The following is a 20,026-nucleotide window of genomic DNA, read 5'->3' as shown; positions in this document are numbered from 1 at the left end:
TGACTCAGCTAAGTAATTCGTTGGTTCAATTCCTAGTATGGATGAAGAAAGTTAAATGTATTGGCCCTTTCTCTTTTTTTTGTTTTTTTGTCTTTTTGAGACAGGGTCTCACTATGCAGTTCAGGCTGACCTTGAGCTCACTTTGTAGCCCAGGCTGGCCTCTAACATGCAACCATCCTCCTGCCTCAGCCTCCCGAGTTCTGGGATTATAGCCGTGTGCCACCACGCCCGGGTCTGGTTGCCCTTTATTTCATTCTTGTTGTGATTTGCTTGTTGGCTTACAGACAATGCCTTTTTTTCTTTCTCTTTTTTTCTTTTTCTTCTTCTTTTTCTTTTTCTTTTTTTTCCTGGTCATTTTGAGACATGGTTTTGCTGTGCAGTTCAGGTTGGCTTGAACTTACTTTGTAGCCAAAGTTGGCCCTGAACTTGAATCCATCCTCCTGCCTCAGCCTCTTGAGTGCACCATCACACCCGGCCAATGCTTTCTGAATATATACTATTAAGCTCTCTTGAAAGTAGCATTTGAGAATTTTGAAAAGAAGAGAAAGAATACACTGTACCCCTTTGAAGACAATGAATACATTGTATATCACTTAAAATGGAGGTGGAAATATGATGGCAATAACAGGGATAGGTAGGGCCAGGGATATAGCTCAGTGGTGCAATCACCTGCCTAGCAAGCGTGAGGTTATGAGTTTGATTCCCGGTACCATAAAACAAAAAAAACAAAAACAGGGATAGGTAGACTTCTCAAGGGAAAAATGTTTCTTTGCCTCTCAAAATTAGATCACATTTTGGAGAGAATAATGTATTGATAGATTCATACATTTTGGGAATTTGTCTTTACAGAATTGAACTGTAGGACTATGGTAGATTATTTAGGGCTTCTATTTTTCTACTCTTTGAATCAAATAGTTTATATATTCATACAAATTCAAGTTTTTCTTCTTTTTTCACTTTTAGTATCGTTACCCCTGTGAGTAGACTATATTTTCGTGTGTGGAGTCACCAGACACTGAAATCTGATGTTTTGTTGGGAACTGCTGCATTAGATGTTTATGAAACATTAAAGTCCAACAATATGAAACGTATGTATGTAAGAGTAATAGAAATTGTGCTTAGCTCTTTGGTTTTTTTGTTTAGTTCTTTTGGCTTTGTGTGTGTGTGTGTGTGTGTGTGTGTGGTGCTGGGGATTGAACCCAAGGCCTTGTGCATGCAAGGCAAGTGTTCTGCCACTGACCCACATCCCCAGGCCTGCTCTTTGTTCTTTTGGACAACATTAATATACTGAGCATGCAGAATGATTCATGTTCACTATTTGCCTAAATTTAAATTTATCTGGTTATTGGATTAAGAAGGAGAAGAATCTTAACTCTTTGAAGCATTTTGAGTAACCTTGTTTTGACTATTTAGTTTGGACCTAGCGTTTTTAGTAAATATGGTCAATTACGGAAAACCTAAAAAATTTAGAGCAGAGGTAAAGGAAAAAAGCAGTCACTTGAGAGACAAATGCGATTCTTATTTTGACAGAGGAGGTGAAAGGTATAGGTAGTCTTTATTTTGTTATTTCAAATGTTTATTTTTACTGAATCTTCTAGTTTGATAGGGATGTAGTTTTATTTATATTTACAACACTTCTAGCTCATTCATTTTAATTTATGTATAAAACTCTAAAGTGTAGATGTTTTTTTGTATCCTTCAACTGTGCTTCTAAGAATTTTCTTTCTCATTTAGGCTCATGAGATAAAATCCATTCTTAAATTTTTATTTGATATAATCCAGATATATATGCCAAGGAATCTTTGTTGTCCTACTGTTTCATATTATACTGCAACCTTATAAAGGTGCAATTAATATAAGAATTGAAATGATTGAGCTATTTAATACTATACATTAAGGGGACTTTGTTTTCTTGTTAAAATTCAATATTTTGATGTCAAAAGACCTCAAACTTTGGGTGAAGTACAGCAAACCAATTTCTAATTTATATATGCATATGTTATTTTTTCTTGACATTAGGTTAAGTTATTGTGGATTAAAAAAAATGTGACTACTTTTTCTTGTAATGTTAATTTCTTTCAGTTGAAGAAGTGGTTGTGACTTTGCAGCTTATAGGTGACAAAGAGCCAACAGAAACAATAGGAGACTTGTCAGTCTGTCTTGACGGGCTGCAGTTAGAGGCAGAAATTGTGACTAATGGGGAAACCACGTGTTCAGAAAGTGAGTGGTCACTTTTAAGCTCTTCCATGACTCATCTGACACAAAACAGCCACTGTAATATTCTCTATATGATTATTGCTGTTCCTTTTCAGAAAAGAAAAACAATTTTATTTTCTTATTGAAAAACAGACACTGATCACCTTAAACATTTTATTATATATATATGTATATATTTACTTATTTTTGTCTTTTTGAGATAAGGTCTCACTATGCAGTTCAGTCTGGCCTTGAGCTCACTTTGTAGCCCAGCTGGTCTCGAACTCAATGATCCTCCTGCCTCAGCCTCTCAAGTGCTGGGGTTACAGGCATGCACCACCACACCCAGCTAACATTTTATTATATTGTTCTACTCATAAAAAATGTTATTTTTCTAGAAATTGAAAAGTAATGAAGTAAAAGTTGAATCAGCTGTCAGCTGGATGTAGTGGTGCGTGCCTGTAATCCCAACACTGGGGAGACTGGGGCAGGTGGGACATTGTGAATTTGAAGCCAGTCTGAACTGCATAGTGAAACCCTGTCTCAAAAAGAACAACAGCAGAGCTGGACATAGTGGCACACTCCTATAATCCCAGAGCCTGGTAGGCTAAAGCAGGAGGATCATTGCATGTTTGAGGCCAGACTGGCCTACAAAGTGAGCTCAAGGCCAGCCTGAACTGCATAGCGAGACCGTGTCTCAAACAAGCCAAAAAAAAAAAAAAAAACCAACAACAACAAAAAGTTTAACCATTGGCCCTATGAAAAATGAATTGACTTTTAAAGTACTCATTCTTTTTTTTTTTTTTTTTTTTTGTCTTTTTGAGACAGGGTTTTGCTGTGCAGTCCAGGCTGGCCTTGAGCTCACTTTGTAGCCCAGGCTGGTCTTGAACTCGCAACGATCTTCTGCCTCAGCCTCCCAAGTGCTGGGATTATAGGCATGCACCACCTCACCCAATAATTTTTTTTTGATAGTTTGTTCTTTCTTGTTACAGAAGAGTTTTGTATTTCGTAGCTATACCACATTTTTCTATCCATTTCCTTGTATAAAATGTAAATTTGAGATTGGATCAGATACATGCCAAACGTGTTAAGTATTGTGTACATAACATAGTATGCATATGACTCACATTTTTTAATGGATTAATCCATTAATATGCTGCAGATGTAATATAGTGATCATACTGTTTTGAAACCAGATGTAATATACTGGTCATATTGCTATGAAACCATGACTATATTCAGGATGTATTGTTCCTTTACTAAAAGGAACTAGACTGTTGAATCTGAAGTTCTGGGTGTTTTGGTTTGGTATTCCTCTCTCTCTCTACTTTGGTGGTGATAGTTAGAACCCAAAGCCTTGCAAATGCTGGGCAAAGGCTTACACTGAGCTACATCCCCAGACCTTTTTTTTTTTTTTTTTTTACATCCCCAGTCTTTATAAAATTTATCTCGAGATGGAGTCTGTTTAAGTTGTCCAGGCTAGCCAGCAAGTTACGATCCTCTCTCTTGACTCACTCAGCCTATGCCACTGAATGAGGCCACAATCTCTTTTTGTGGCTATTATTGTGCATAACTCTAGCAGCCTCCCTGTAATACCTGTAGTATACAAATCCTTGCAGAATCCTAGGGGTATTTTCTATGAATAAAATTAGAAGAAAACATGAACATTGTGGCATTTGTCTTGGTTGCTTTGAGATTTATTTGTGTGATTCCTGTTTTGTAAGTTTTTTTCTAGGCTTCTGTGTAAGAAAGAGGTGTTACTGGTTTTTCTGTTTACAGAATCTGCAGGTGATCAGTACTTCTCTTGAGGTACTGTATTTAGCATATAAAATTTGGCTAAACACTAAGTGTGCATCAGAGTCAAACATACATTTCAAAAGAGGCAGAGTAGTACCTGAGTAGTATATCATAACTAATTTACATCTCTGACACATAGTGATAGGTATTTGCATAAAATTCTGGTAAAACTTATTTCAGTCATGAACATTTATCTTGTTTTGTCTTTAAACTCATGTTCAATTTTAAGTTATAGTATGTTCTTTATCAGAAAGATTTAATATCTTACATGGCATATATATAAAAATGTTGACTATTTTGAAACTCATTTTCTGTTTAAATTTCATTGCTATTAAAGGTGCTTCACAGAGTGATGATGGCTCTAGATCCAAGGATGAAACAAGGTAAGAGTTCATTGATTGCTTACCACAGAATGCAAAAAGGTATATGGTGTAATTAATACAGATTCATTAAAACTTCAGGTTCAGATTGCTGTAAAAATAAATGATTCTCAAAAAATTCAAGAGTCAAGGTATATTTTTTCTTTTCTCTTTTTTTTCCTTTTCTTTTTTTTTTTGGTACCAGGAATTGAACTTAGGACCTTGCACTTGCTAGACAGGCGCTTGTGCCACTGAGCTATATTCCCAGCCCCTAGGTAAAAAGGGAAATATTTATGAAAGAGTGAAGGCTAAGTTTATCTGACTGCGGGTATTTTAGAATAGGCATAGATGATGAAATTGCTCATAACTTTCTTCAGCTTGAGGAAAGGGAATGTATTGACACCTTGAAAGGCAGGTAGTTCTGAATCCTAGAGTTACTTCTCTAGGAAATCTGGTTTGGGACCTTTTCACATGTGTGAAAGCCAGTAGGTATGGTATCTTCTGGGACTTCATTAGAATGGGTAGAGATTTGTGCCATCCTGAACTGCATAGTGAGACCTTGTCTCAAAAAAAAAAAAAAAAAAGTTTTAAAAACTATATAAACATATCTGTAAACTGGTTAGAACCAGAATGTTTAATAGGTATTTTCTTGAATTTCTGAAGTTTTTTCCTTTTGTTTTAATATTTTTTGCTTAACTTCTCTTTGATATAAATAAACCCATGTCTTTGCATTGGGAATATGATAAAATTTTATATGCTTGGGGCTAGAGATTTAGCTCAGCAGCACAGTGCCTGCCTGGCAAGTGCAAGGTCGTGAGTTCGATTCCTGGTACCAGAAAGGAAAAAAAAAAAAAAAAAAAAATTTTATATGCTCATGAAAGATTCCATTGTAGTATTGTGTTGGTCCATGTTTGGTTTTTTGCAAGTCATTTTCTTGTAATACTTGATGAAGTCCTTTCTACTCTTTTCGTTTGTTGGTTGGACTTTTTGTTGTTGTTTTGGGGTTTTTTTGGTTTTTTTGAGACAGGGTGTCACTGTGTAGTTCAGGCCAGCATTGAACACATGGTGATCCTTCTGCCTCAGCTGCTTGGGTGCTGGGATTATAAGTGTGTACCACCACACCTTGAGTGTGCTCTTCACATTTATAAATTTCTTGTAAAGGCACCGCTAGAGCCTTAGCTTCGTGCCACTTATTTAATTCTTTCTATCTTCACAAATGAGTCACTGTTGTAAATATGTAACTTGAAGGAACAGTGACTTCTAGGTTTCTGGTTTGCTTGACAGAATTTGAGTGTATTCTTTTGTGTTAAACATAATTCCTATTTATTGGCTTTTTTTATAGAGTATTTGTCTTGGATTTTGGGGGTCTTTTTGAGTACTTATTTTTGAGGTAATGGGTTTGAAAAGCATTTTGTAAACTATCAAATTAATAGTTTAAATGTTATTATAAAAGAAAAAGTTCTTAGATGAAGTAAATGTAGTAGAATTTGAGTAGAGCTAAACAAAATTGATTCGTGAACCAGGCAGCTCCAAGATGCAGAGTAGGTTATGAAAAGTCCAGCCAACAGTATGATTAGATATGTTTATAACAAAACAGCAGTGAGACATAGAAAACCACTTAACTAGCTATATCTTGCTCAATCAACTATTCAGTTGGTGACAGTTTAACTAGATATATGATTATAGTGCAGTTAACTGGCCACAGGGCCTCTGCCATTAACCAAAGCTCAGCCTGAATAACATAGCCAGACCCTGTCTCAAAATTTTAAAGATGTAGCCCAGTGGTAGAACACTTACCTACCTTGCTTGAGGCTCTGGGTTCCATCCCTCTGTGCCATAAAAATAACAAAAACAAAACAGAGAGATAGAGACAGACATTGAAATGAAGCTACCAGTGCTATTTCAGTATGGCTTTAAAAAGTTGAGTACTGCCCTCATAGAAAGATGAAGACTGCAGATAAAAAATTTAAATCTTTCTTTCTGTTTCCTCAGTCTTTATGATTGTATAGAACCTAGTAAGAACTCTTTTTCTCACTAAATTACTATTTTTATTACTTTTAATTTTAAACCAATACATGAATCCCTTTGAACTCATGGTGTGATTACTAGGTTATCATAATCTACACTTGATTTTAGCCAAAAGGCTGAGAAGTGAGAGGTTATCATAATCGTTTATTATTTTCTAATTTTATAGCTGCCAGGAGACTTAAGCTATGGTTTCTTCTTTTAATAAAGTGTGGGGGAACTTTTTATCTTGTAAGTTACTGAAAATGAAAACCTTAGAACTTTTCCTTACTGGGCCCAGTGGAAAATTTATCAGGACTTTTGGTAGTACAGTTTGCTGTCTCTTTATGTGCTACTTTACCTACCTTATTTACTAAAACATACTTGATGTCTCAGCTGCAACAATCTCGAGCTTGTTGGATTCACAGAAGAATAGTGGAAAATATATATTAATCATAGTAAAATGATGGCTGGGGGAAGGGAGTAATTGGGCAGGATTGAAGAAATTGAAGGTGTTAGTGAAAGTAGCCTGTGATAAAGCCCAAGATTCACTTGATGGGAGTTGATGGATTGTGAAGATAGAGGGAGATTGAAAGCCATGCTGAGACTAAATGAAAGATATAGTAGGAGAAAGGTAGAAGGAATAGGAAGATACAGTTAGAGGGATTTTAGCATTAAACATCTTGGAAGAGTGTGTTGTGTAAGTTGTCAGATAACCACGTTGAGAAACTGAGATGAAGATGCATGAATGTGAAAATCCCCTAGTTATCTCCAAATGAAACAGCCTTTTTTGTATGCCCTTTCTGCTGAACCTTTGTTGCAGTGGATTTGCCTCAGCCTTTGAATGGTTCTTCTCCTTCATATATCCTGATGATTTACTTGTCTAACACGATGTGCAATTTAGTGTGAATTTTCTAGTTGAAAGGTTTTTAGGGATCATGTAGTCAGTCCATATATTTGTAGTCCATATATTTGGAGATGTACAGAGATTAAATAACTCCTTCGCATGCCTGTAATGCCGGCATTCTGAGAGACTGAGGCAGGAAGATAGCAAGTTCTGGCCCAGGCTGGGCAACTTAAAGACCTTGTCTTTTTTAAAAATTAATTTTATTGATACATGTTAGATATACAGAATTGATCACATTCATCATAGGGAATTTGTACCTGTACATAGTATATCTTAATTCTTTTTTCCTCAATCCCCTCTCCTCTCTTCCACTCTTCCTCCCCTCCTGATTTATAAAAGCTTTGCTTCCATTTTTTTTCTTCCTATTCTTTATTTTCCTTTTCCCTTCTTCCCTTCCTTGTTCTCTTTCCCATTTGAACATTTTCTTCCTTTTGCCCAATATCTGTTATACATTTTGGTCTTTATTTACTCTTTGGTTTTTCACACCGGAAAAATAATACAATACTTAAACATATGTGTCTTATTTATTTCACTTAAGAGTATGGCCTCAAGGTGCATCCATTTACCTAGAAATATGTCAAGTTTGTCCATATTCTTTATGGCATAGTAGTACTACATAGTATATTTTTTTCAAAACCTCTTTTTTATCCATTCATTTGTTGAGAGACCTTGTCTTAAAATAAAAAAAATTTTAAGAGGCTGAGAATGGAGCTCAGTGTGAAGGCCCTGGGTTCACTCTTCAGTAGCACAGGAAAAAAAGTTATACAATTTAAAAATATACCTTTAAAAATAAATAGAAACGTTATAGTAAATGCATTACAGAAAGAATTATTCAGGGGCTGGGGATTTAGCTCAGTGGCACACATCATGAGTTCAATTCCTGGTACCAGAAAAAAAAAAAAAAAAGAAAGAATTATTTAATACATTGTACTACCTTTGTTTCTTGAATCAGTTACATTTTACTTTGTTCCTTTTTGTTCTGAAAGTTCAGGAATTTAGATTAAAACTGTGTAGTGGTTTGTAGGTAGTAAAACCAGAGCCTTACCTCAGACATCTCTGAACTGGCCACTCATGTTCTTATTTCTAATCCGTGACAATAGTAATAGCTTTCAACCTGACATTTCCTATTGGTGTCTTTCTTTTTTTCTAATTGATTTCATTGCTTTGAAGGAATGACAGTTCCTTTGTAAAAAGTCTGTGGATACTTGGTAGCAGTGCTCTCTCCCAAGAAAATAAGTACTTCTTTCTTTTGGCATGGGACATCTCTTGCTCAAATTTAAGTATGGCCAAAGAAAATAACACTGGTGATGTTATCTGTGCTTGTGATAGAAGTAGAGGCTTTTCTATGGAATTTGCATTTTGAGAATTTGACTTTGTTCAAATGGCTTATTACAGGGCTTTTTTTCTTCCAATCAAATTTTATTGATACATTTTAGGTATGTATAATGATCACATTGATCATAAAGAATTTATACCTGTACATGATACAACGTTTCTTCTTTTTTTTCTTTTCTTTTGGTACTAGGAATTGAACTCAGGACCTTGCACTTGCCAGGCTGGCGCTTATGCCACTGAGCTATATCTCGCGGCCCTTCTTCTTTTTTCTTTCTTTTTCTTTTTTTTAAAGAGAGAGGATCTCACTTTGTTATTCAGGGTAGCCTGAAACTTACTAGGTAGCCCAGGCTGATCCTCCTCTTGAGTGCTGGGATTATAGATATGCACCACCACATTTGGCATATATAGTGCATTTTGAAGATTAATTGAAATATAAACCAGCAAACCCAATAATTTTGAATGTCTCAAGTATTTTTTTCCCTTGACTAACTTACCACTCTATGTCTAGGTTAACTCTGAGGGTTAAATAGAACTTAATACAAGGACTCCGTTATTTTGATAAGGCTCACCTAAAATTAGAAAACTTCTCCAGCTCTTAAAACTTGGTTTTCCTGCTGTCTTTTTCTTAAATTCAAAGTAGAATTGTTCTTTCCCCCTTTTTCCTTTCCATCCTTTTTACCCAGAGTGAACACAAATGGATCGGAAGACCCTGAAGATGCAGGGTCTGGTGAAAATAGGAGAGTCAATGGGAACAATTCTCCATCACTGTCAAATGGTGGGTTCAAACCTTCTAGACCTCCGAGACCCTCACGACCACCTCCACCCACCCCTCGTAGACCAGGTGTGTATTCTAGCCCTCAGTTTTGTATTGTTCCAATTGGGAAGTGATCCTCAGGTAAGTGTCAAGAGACCCTTGTAAGTTACTTTTCTGGTTTAGATTTTACATTTAAGAATTTGTTCAAGATGATCATTCATGTAGATAATCAAGAAGTGCCTTTTCCCTAACTTTTTCCTTTGGGTCTGAATTTCCTAAGTGCTCTATTGAGAATGAAAATCACATGTATGCTATATATAGTTCAGATAAGATTGTAATTGTTTTGTATGGTATCTGTGTTACATATGCATGTCTTACAATCAAGAAGCTGACTTCTTTTTTGTTTATTTTTTGAGACAGGGTCTTGCTCTGTATTCCAGGCTGGACTTGAACTGTGTAGTTGGAGCTGGCCTTGAATTCACAGTAATCCTCCTGCCTCAGCCTTCCAAGTGCTGGAATTACAGGCAAAAAGACAATTAGTAAATGTCTAGTAACCCATCAGTGGTAAATGATAATCACATTTTAAAGCAAAAAATAGAATACAGCTGGGAATACAGCTCAGCGGCACAGTGCTTACCTGGCAAGTGCGAGGTCATGAGTTCAATCCCCGGGACCAAAAAAATAAAAAATAAAAACAAAAACAAAAAAACTAGAATACAAATAGAGACATTCTAGATAGTATCAAAGTAAAACATCTATAGGTAGAATATCTTTTTCCTATTATCCAGAACAAATCTTTAATCTTTTTTACTGTTTTCCTCTGATAGTGTGTGGGTAGGGAATGCAAAACAATTAAACCAAATACTATTAAAAATATCAATAGATGACCCACAAATCATTTTATTAAGTTCATATTGGAATACGTGTTCTCCATAGCTGTGTTAAAAAATATATCCCAGGTCTTTAAGATCATACATTTTTTTGGTTATATTAATGACTTCTTCAAGAATTGGCAATGGCCTGGCCTAGTCATGCACATCTGTATGTAATCCCAGCACTTGGGAGGCTGAGGCAGGAGGATTGCTTTGAGTTCAAGGCCAACCTGGGCTACAAAGTGAATTCAAAGCCAGTCTGAACTACATAGTGAAACTCTAACTCAAAAAAAAATTGTCAACAAGTGTTTTTTAAGATGCAGCCAGTGACTATTTGTAAGAATATTATGTATAGTTTACCAATCAGGTGAGCCATTTTGTATAACTAGTATCAAAAACTGTTGTCTAGCTAGACATGATACTCACCTAATAATGCTGCCTTTTAAGGAGACTGATGAACACTGAAATTTTAGAGCCAGCCTAGGCAACTTAGTGAGACCCTGTCTCAAAACAGTTGGGATGTAGCTTAGTGCTACAGCATTTGCATACCATGTGCCAGGTCCTGGGTTCAATTTTGTGCATCACAAAACAAAAATAAAAACAAAAAAATGAGTCTCTAAGTTATAGGGTTCCATAGGAAATTAAAGATCTGAGAAATTACTAAATGATCTTAAAATACCAAGGAATATAAATACTTTCCTATTCTAATAGTTTTTATTGGACTGGGTTATAGCTCAGTAGAATGCTTGGGTAACATGCTTAAGGCCCTAGGCTTGACCATGAACACAATCATCAGTCAATAAAGTTTTTTATTTGCAGTGGTATCATGAAATCAGAATGTGCATGTGCCTTGTACTTAAAATGTGACATAGGGTAGGTGGGAATTAAGTTGTGAATAAGTCTAGTAAAAGAGAACATTGGCTATTTGCCATTATTTTCTTTAATTTTTAACTGTGTATCCCCATCTTAAATTTTATTTATTATATGTCTTTTTATTTTTAAAGTTAAATTCTTGGGGCTGGGGATATAGCTCAGGGGCACAAGTGCCTTCCTGGCAAGTGCAAGGTCCTGAGTTTGATTCCCAGTATCCCGCCCCCCACCAAAAAAAGTTAAATTCTCACTGGCTGCTTGGCTCAGTTGCTTAGAATGTGATGCTAATGTTAAGTTCTATCCTGGTTTTAGATTTCAGAAAGTAAAAAGTTCTCTTCCTTTTTTCCCCAATCTTTTATAGTATCTGTCAATGGTTCACCGTCTGCCACTTCTGAAAGTGATGGATCTAGTACATGTTCTCTGCCACCAACAAACACAAATACAAATACAGCTGAAGGAGCAACGTCTGGATTAATAATTCCTCTTACTATATCTGGAGGCTCAGGCCCTAGGCCATTAAATCCTGTAACTCAAGCTCCCCTACCACCTGGGTAAACAGCTTTTTTCGGTTAACATTTTTTTCTTTTGGCTTCTGCATATACTTATTATTTAGGAAAACAATACTGCATTTTGTCAATAATTGTCTTCAAGCAACTGTAATTGATTTTGGGACTTCTGAAATTTAAAGAAATTGAAATTTTAATTTGTAAGTTTTGTCCCCCATTTCTAGGGAAAAATAGGATACTTTTTTAAAATTGAAGAACCCTGAATCATAAGAAGTTATCCAACACCAAGCATAAAATGATCACATAATTCAGATTGTTCTTTTCTTTGAGAGAGAGAAAAAAATCCCATCTTAAAGTCAAATAGACTTTTTAAACATAGTCATTATAGGAAAGTAATAATAGATAATTTGAACTGTAGAAATTGGTACTCAGTCCGATTTTAATTTTTACTTATTAAATGTAGTTCATTTTGTATGGAAACTTTTTTTTTTCTTTTTCTTGGTACCTGGAATCAAACTCAGGACCTTGTGCTTGCCAGGCAGGCACCTGTGCCACTGAATTATACCCCTGGCCTGTAGTTCATTTTATAAACAAATAATACTCTTAAGTATAATTTATATATACATTATAGCCTTCAAATTTAATCTAAAACTTGGAGTCTTGGGCCGGGGATATAACTCAGTGGCATAAGCAAGTGTAAGGTCCTGAGTTTGATTCCTGGTACCAAAAAAAGGATAAAAGTCAGAGTACTAACCAAAATTAATTGACTGATAATAAACTCATGATGAGAATTTCAGTTGTTACACAGAGTATAATACTTGCATGGTAGTTAGACTCCTTTCCTTTTTTTTTGTCTTTTTAAGACAGGGTCTCACTATGCAGTTCAGGCTGGCCTTGAGCTCACTTTGTAGTCCAAGCTGGCCTTGAACTTGCAACGATCCTCCTGCCTTAGCCTCCCAAGTGCTGGGACTACAGCTGTGCGCCATCGCGCCCGGCTCCTTTTCCTTTTTGAAAGCTTATGTGAGAGACTAAATTTGAACGTTTTGTTCAAAAACAAACTGGGTGTTCCTAGAAGTTATTGGAATGTCCAAGTTATGATGCTTTACCCCTGTCTTCACTTATGGAATAAGCCTACTACTAGAATTCATTTTTGGTCTTTTTGAGATAGGGTCTTACAATGCAATTCAGGCTGGCCTTGAGCTCACTTTGCCAGGCTGGCCTCAAACTCACAAAGCTCTCCTGCCTCAACCTCCCTAATGCTGGGTATGCAGGCGTGCAAGAATTCTTATATTGGCCAGTCTGTAAACTTTCTTCCTATTTTGTACAGGGATACATCTGATAAAAGCTTTATTCTTTGATTTCAGTATTCATAAACTTCAGGCAGACAGTTGCCCTTCATATAGCTTAGACTTCGTTGAGGTTTCCTGTGATTAATTACAGCATTCTGTTCCTATGTCTTGACTATGATCTGGTCAAATTGAGACTGACTGGTTTCCCAGGTAGACTGATGTAAAGGCTCTAGAAATACAAACTGTCTCCTAGAATAGACATCTGTGTTGAAGAAATCTCACCTATTGTGTAGCATTCTCAGAAGATGACATTTCTAATCTTATTTCTTCTATTCTATTGGTATCTTTTTTATGCATTAGAACACTTGTTTTCTTCAGTTGTATAATATGGTCATTGTAAGGGCAAAATCAAACTGCTCACACATATGCCTTTGCTATTCTTTTAATGTTTTGTTTAAGATGGGAACAAAGAGTGGACCAGCATGGGCGAGTTTATTATGTAGATCATGTTGAAAAAAGAACAACATGGGATAGACCTGAACCTCTACCTCCTGGGTAAGTATCTCCATTTATACTTCTTATAAAAGTGTTTATTCAGAAGTATAAGTTATAGCTGCATACAACTTCCTGTCACCCCTAATTTTCTTCCTTTCAGTCCTTTATTTACTTTGTTTTGTTGTAGGAACAGTCTAGAAAGAAGAAAGCTAGAGAATTTATTCAGGGCATAATGAATGATTTTATTTTCACTAATTTCTGACCTAAGGATTCCACAGTTGTTCTTCAGATTTTCCAGGCTGGGGATGAAGCCCAGTGGTAGAGTGCTTACCTACATGCGCAAAGCATGTAGGAATGGCGGGTTAACAATATGGGATGTATTTATTATGTTGATTAGGTTCAATCACTGGCACCTCAAGAAACAAACAAAAAAACCCCACAAATTTATCTGTCTGGACTGTTTACCTGGCTCAAAGCAACAAAATTTTAAAATTAGTTCCTTCAAAAGTAATTATTTAACTGAATAAAAAATTATAATTGCCATCATATATATGTTACTATAAAGTTGTTATATAAAAAAATTGAGTAGTAATAAAGCTTTTGCAGAATCATTGGGAACTTTGGGATCTGTTAATATATGATATTAAGCATTTAGCATTCATATTACATAAAATAATTGGATGAAAGGCTATTTTTAAGTTTTAGCAAACATGGAAAAATACATAACCTTGGAAACACACACTTAAAAGTTACTGTTTGCTTATTAGATGAATGGCAAATGATGGTGAGGAACTTTACCTTTTAACATTAATAGTGTAAATTAGTTACAGTTCTTACAGAATTTTCTTCATGGTAGTGTATATCCTTAGTAATTTTTTGTGGGAAATTTATTCTAAAGCAATAATTCAAAAGAAGAAAGAAAGTTTGCTGTATTAAAAGTATTTGTTATTTTATTTATAATATCAGAATATTGGAAACAGTCCTAAATGACCAACCAGGTAGAAATCATCAACTTACTGTATCAGCCTTTACTTAAGGAAAAGATAATTACATTCATGCACAAAAGTAGTTTTTGTTGTCTGTGAAAGCTGTATATACAATTTGTGTGCCTATTGTGATTAGAACAGTATTAAAAGATCACTGAAAAGAAACAGAACTTTTTTCTTAATGACTTTTTAGAGACTAACTCACTGAATATGCATTAAATTTTAAAGATCCAGGTACTACAACTATAATTTTTCTTTTCTTTTTTTTTTCTTTTCTTTTTTTTGCCTTGAGACTGAGTCTCGCTATGCAGTTTAGGCTGGTCTTGAGCTCACTTTGTAGCCCAGGCTGGTCTCGAACTCGCAACAATCCTTCTGCCTCAGCCTCCCAAGTGCTGGGATTATAGGCTTGCGCTACTACACCTGGCTAAAATACAGTTTTAGAAATGTTCCTTTTAAGTTCACTTACAATTTTTTTTTAAGTTTTTTTTTGGTACTGGGAATCAATCTCAGGACCTTGTGCTTGCCAGGCAGGCGCTTATGCCACTGAGCTATATCCCCAGTCCTTCACTTACAGTTTGAAAAAAATATGTCCTAAGACTTCAGGTAAATCAGGAGTAGTTAAAAAAAATCAGAAGTACTTTCTCAAGGTAAAAATCTTACATCTGTTTCACAAGTATTTGTTGAATTAATTTGTTTTTGTCTGATTTAGTTGGGAACGGCGGGTTGACAATATGGGACGTATTTATTATGTTGACCATTTCACAAGAACAACAACATGGCAGAGGCCAACATTAGAATCTGTCCGGAACTATGAGCAGTGGCAGCTACAACGCAGTCAACTGCAAGGAGCAATGCAGCAGTTTAACCAGAGGTTCATTTATGGGGTGAGCAGTCTGTTCATTTGCTGATTATGATAACGAATTCAGATTTTAAATATTTCCTGCATATGTTTGTAAAGCACTATAATCAAGGTTCAAGTAGGTTGATAATCCATTTATTGCTATTCATGTTATTATTCGCAGTGTTATTTTTAGACTTGTCTGGATTATTCTATTTATGTGATCTATTCTTTGTGTAATTTCCTAAAGTTCAACCTCCTTTCCTTTATTATTGTTAAAAATAAACCAAAAATAGGAGCTAGGACAACTTAAAATTCATGAACAAAAGCATAGAAATAGACCCAAGCAGTCTGAAAAGAATGAAACAATTCTAAGTACTGCCTTTAATTTACTAGAATATTTGAAAACCTGAGTCTCGGAGAACCTGACTTTTAAGGGGTTGTGCAGAATTAATGATGGAGCAGAATCACTTTTTAACAGTTAAGAAGAAAATTTACCCTAATAAATTTTTTGATGTTTGGAAAGACTGAAAAAATTTTATTCCTCGCAAGATTATGGTAAATACATTTTTCTGGCTTCGGATCAATATTATCTTTGGTATAAAAGTACTTCCTTTATAGAAACGGATGGTTAGGGGTTTGGTATGGTAGTGCATACTTATAATCCCAGCTCTCTGGAAGGTGGAGACAGGAGGATTTCAAGTTTGAGCCCAGCCTGAGAAATTAGCATCTTAGTGAGATCTGCTCTCAAAGAAAAAATTAAAAAAGGGCTGGAGGTATAGTTTGGTACAAAGGTTCTGGGTTCAATCCCCGTACCACTAAAAACAAACAACAGAAGAGGTTTAAATTTTACCTGTTTTCCTTTAGAGTAGTATTGCAGCAATCATGATAAGTACACCAAAATATATTGTGCTTTCTTTGTTACGCAATCTTTGCTACTAGGAAATCTATAATTTCTGAATTCATAAAGTATCATGGACCTTTACTCTGAGGAAAGGGCAGTAGTAAATAGACAGTTTTGTTTTTGGTTTTTTTGGTTTGGTATGGTTTTTTTGAGACAGTCTTACAGTGTAGCCCAGGCTGGCTTTGCAATGATCCTCCTGCCTCAGCCTCCCAAGTGCTGGGATTACAAGTGGGTGCCAGCATGCCTGGCAGTAAATAGTTTGATGAGAAACTTAATACTCTGTGCCAAACAAGGTGAATTTGTGTAACATGTAGAATTTAAAAAGAAGAAAACCAACTGTACCCAGCCATGGTAGCACATGCATAATCCCAGCACTTGGAAGGCTGAGCCAGGAGGATCACCATGAGATGGAGGTAGGCCTGGGCTACATAGTGAGTTCAAGGCCAGCCTGAACTACATAGTGAGACCCTGTCATAAAAAAAAAAAAAAAAAAAGAAATTTAAAATAGAAAACCAACTGCAATCATTTTAGAGACACTGATGCTCTCCATTGCCATTGTAACCTCTTTACCAATGTTGGTATCATCCCTATTAGATTCCATCAGAATAAAGCAATACCTTTCATATTCTTGATTAGGCATTTTTTTTTTTCCTTTTCTCCATAATCCTGTTACTATGTAGCTCCCTTTAAAAGTGGCTCACCAAGCCGGGTGTGGTGGCACACGTCTGTAATCTCACCATTGGGAGGCTGAGGCAGGAGGATTGTTGCAAGTTCTAGACCAGCCTGGGCTACAAAGTGAGCTCAAGGCCAGCCTGAACCACACAGCAAGACTGTCTCAAAAAGACCATAAATAAATGGATGGATGGATGGATGGATGGATGAATGAATGAAAAAAAAGTATCTCACCAAATAAACCTTATTGGGTTTTAGGTTGCTCATCTCTTCTTGAGTTGGATTCTAGGTTCTTCTCATCTCAAAGAATTGAACAAAACAAGCAAAAAAAAAAAACCCCAAAACAGTGATAAAGTATATCATTTTTTTTTTTTAATTTTTTTTTTTTTTACAAAGTATATTTGTAAAAGTGAAAAGAGAAACTCACTGGCTCTACAGAGTGAGCTTGGGCTGATTCAAAGAAAAAAGCAAGATGAAAGTATACCCTGGAGGACACAGGATGGCTATTGTGAGGAAAGCCACAATAGCAAGCTCTTCACGGCGTCTGTGTCCTTTTCCAGTTTAATATATGTGCTGCCAAAGTGAGCATGTCTGTGTCCTTTTATGCTGCCAAAATAGCAAGGAAATCCTTGAGAATTTTTGCATACAGGTCATGAGAGGCAGTGCTGGGATCCCAGCCTCAGGCGGATGTCAGGTCTAGGCCATTTTTTGAAAAACTCACTCAGGTTCTCCTAGAAGTCTATGTTCAGGGCTTTGGGAACTGTTCTTTGCTTGTGTTCTGAAATCTTATTTTTTTATTTTTTTGTCTTTTTGATACAAGGTCTCGCTACACAGTTCAGGCTGGCCTTGAGCTCACTTTGTAGCCCAGGCTGGCCTTGAACTTGCAACAATCCTCCTCCCTCAGCCTCCCCAGTGCTGGGATTACCTCTATGTGCCACCATGCCCAGCTGGAATCTTGTAATTAACAGGTCATGCCTACTTCCCCAGCCAGATTTGTCACACCCTTATCTGTCTGAGTCCTGCCTGATTTTTATGTCTCATCATCATAATTTTGTAGTTAGCACTTAATAATAAAAACAGATTGTCTTTATCAGCAGCCTGCCCTTCATTCCTGGTTATGACTAGGACATTTTCTTATATCAATTTTTCCTGCCACTTTTTCTAGACAGATGTCAGTATATTCCCCTTGCTAGGTTTGAGAGGTGAAATTAATTTTTTCTCTTGTCTCTCTTACCCTTTTCATTTTTTTAAATGTTTTATATTTTCCTTTCTTTCTAAATTATAATTACCTTCGATATGCCTCACCGGACTTCTTCTAGGTTTGAATGCCTACCTTACCTCCTTTTGTAAAACTAGTTTTTACACAGGAGTCTAGTGGAAAGAACATGGGCTTTGGAATTAGACCAATTGGGGTTCAAATCCTGGTTTCACAGTTACTTTCTGTATTTGAGTTTAAGTTACTAAACTCCATCAAGACTTGTTTACCTTATATGTAATATAAATGCATATTTAATTGCCTCAGGTTATTTTTTTTAAACAGATTTTATAAAGTTCCTAATGTGTTTAGCAGGCACTAAATGCTTAAAATTGTCATTTCTTCTCTCCCTCCTATCCACAACTGTAAGCATGCCCTTTATTATATTTTGGCAGCAGTTACTGTGTATATTGAGTCATTGTAAATTTGACCAATTTAGTATTCACAGTCTTTGGAACTTTTTAAGAATAACAGGTTTTTTCTCTTCACTCATATTCTGTTTTTCTCCTATCCAAAAGAATCTGACCAATTTCCTAAAATTTTGTTTGTTTCTGTTAGAGTGGTTCTAAATTATGCAGCATTTAAACAGTTTTCCTTACTCTCAAAATAATCAAAATGTGGACTGAATTAAGTGAATTTAACTTTCTTAATATCATGTAACTAAGAAGTTGTGGCGTATTGCTGAGAAATAATCTGTTTACTGGATATATGAAGTGGTGTTTGTCCACCATTTCTCTGTCCCTGGTTACAGGGGAGTAAATTCATATATGCTGTTTGGCTTCTTCTCCCCTCTCCTTTGCCCTGCCCCTTCCTCCCTCCTCCCCATTCCTCCTCAGTTTCTCATTCATTCAGTTCTTTTTTTGACACCCTGTGTTTGAACCTTAAATAGATACTGTTCATAGTGAAATATTATGTAATGATTTTTCCAGGCTCAGGCGTGCATATTCTAGATTATCTGTCCAAAGAGAGCCAGTGGTTTAGGCTTGGGTCTTAAAGAATTATCAATTTTGTTGTGTGTCAGACTTTTCTTTTGCTTTGCCCAACTCCCCCAAGTACCAGGAATCAAACTCACGACCTCGCCCTTGCCAGGCAGGCGCTGTGCCGCTGAGCTAAATCCCCAGCCCCTTCTTTTGCTTTTTTTGAGACAGTGTTTTGCTAAGTAGTTCAGACTGTCCTTAAACTTACTGTGTAGCCCAGGCTTGGCCTTGAATTTACAGCAATCTTCCTGCCTCAGCCTTCTGAGTGCTGCACCAACATTCCTGGCATGTTATATGTCAAACTTTATAGACCTGATCTATAGCATGGCCTCTCTTCTCTCCTTTTCATAATTGGTTGTAAAGAAGAGTAAGATTGACAGCTCTGTGTTCACATGCTCTTAATTTCAGAAATAAAATATCTCATATTCTTTTTTTCTTTTTCCTCAAACTCACAGCAATCATCCTGCCTCAGCTTCCTGAGTGCTGGGATTACAGGTGTGCACCACCACACCTGGCTCTATTATTTAAAATGTCATCAACTGATTGGTTTTTGTAATAGATCAGTGACATAGGAGAAAAAAAGGTAGGACAGTGAGGTTGCAGCTCGAGTTTTGAGACTCACAGTACCCAATCACGTGTAATATTTGAACTTTGGCTGCAGATTTTTGGTGTTTATAATACTGGGAATTAAGTCCAGGAGTGCTAAGCTGTATCCTCAGCCGTTTTTACTTTGAGAGCAGATATAGCTAAATTCTGCAAGCTGGCCTTGATCTTGCTAGCCTCTCCCTTGTGTCTGGAATTACACGAATGCGCCATCACACCTGGCTCTGTGGACTCTGGGTTTAACAAGTAAGCAATCAGGGATTTAACCATGGATTAGGTATAGATAAACACAAAATTAACATTGATTCTCTGCTAGATGCGATAACACTGAGATTCTGTAAGGAAATGTCTACACATTTTAGGGATGCATACTAAAATGTGTAGGTTGAAATGATGCTTTATTTTTT

At 36.2% G+C, this 20,026-nt stretch overlaps 1 protein-coding gene across 1 annotated transcript in view; it reads left to right on the top strand.

The window, feature by feature from the left end:
- The window catches only part of Itch (itchy E3 ubiquitin protein ligase), a gene marked incomplete at its 5' end in the record, with an annotated part of 107,689 nt that overhangs the window by 50,420 nt on the left and 37,243 nt on the right, over window positions 1-20,026 (top strand). The window contains 7 exon segments of the mRNA XM_013514114.1: window positions 964-1,088; window positions 2,083-2,220; window positions 4,331-4,376; window positions 9,282-9,439; window positions 11,456-11,645; window positions 13,349-13,444; window positions 15,080-15,254. Of these exon segments, the coding sequence (XP_013369568.1) occupies window positions 964-1,088; window positions 2,083-2,220; window positions 4,331-4,376; window positions 9,282-9,439; window positions 11,456-11,645; window positions 13,349-13,444; window positions 15,080-15,254 (928 nt within the window).

The sequence above is a fragment of the Chinchilla lanigera genome, unplaced genomic scaffold (genome assembly GCF_000276665.1).
Source record: "Chinchilla lanigera isolate Chin_1 unplaced genomic scaffold, ChiLan1.0 scaffold00021, whole genome shotgun sequence".
In the NCBI taxonomy this organism is placed as follows: Eukaryota; Metazoa; Chordata; class Mammalia; order Rodentia; family Chinchillidae; genus Chinchilla; species Chinchilla lanigera.
Note: the sequence above shows the minus strand (reverse complement) of the source record. Positions and strands in the feature narration are given on the sequence as shown.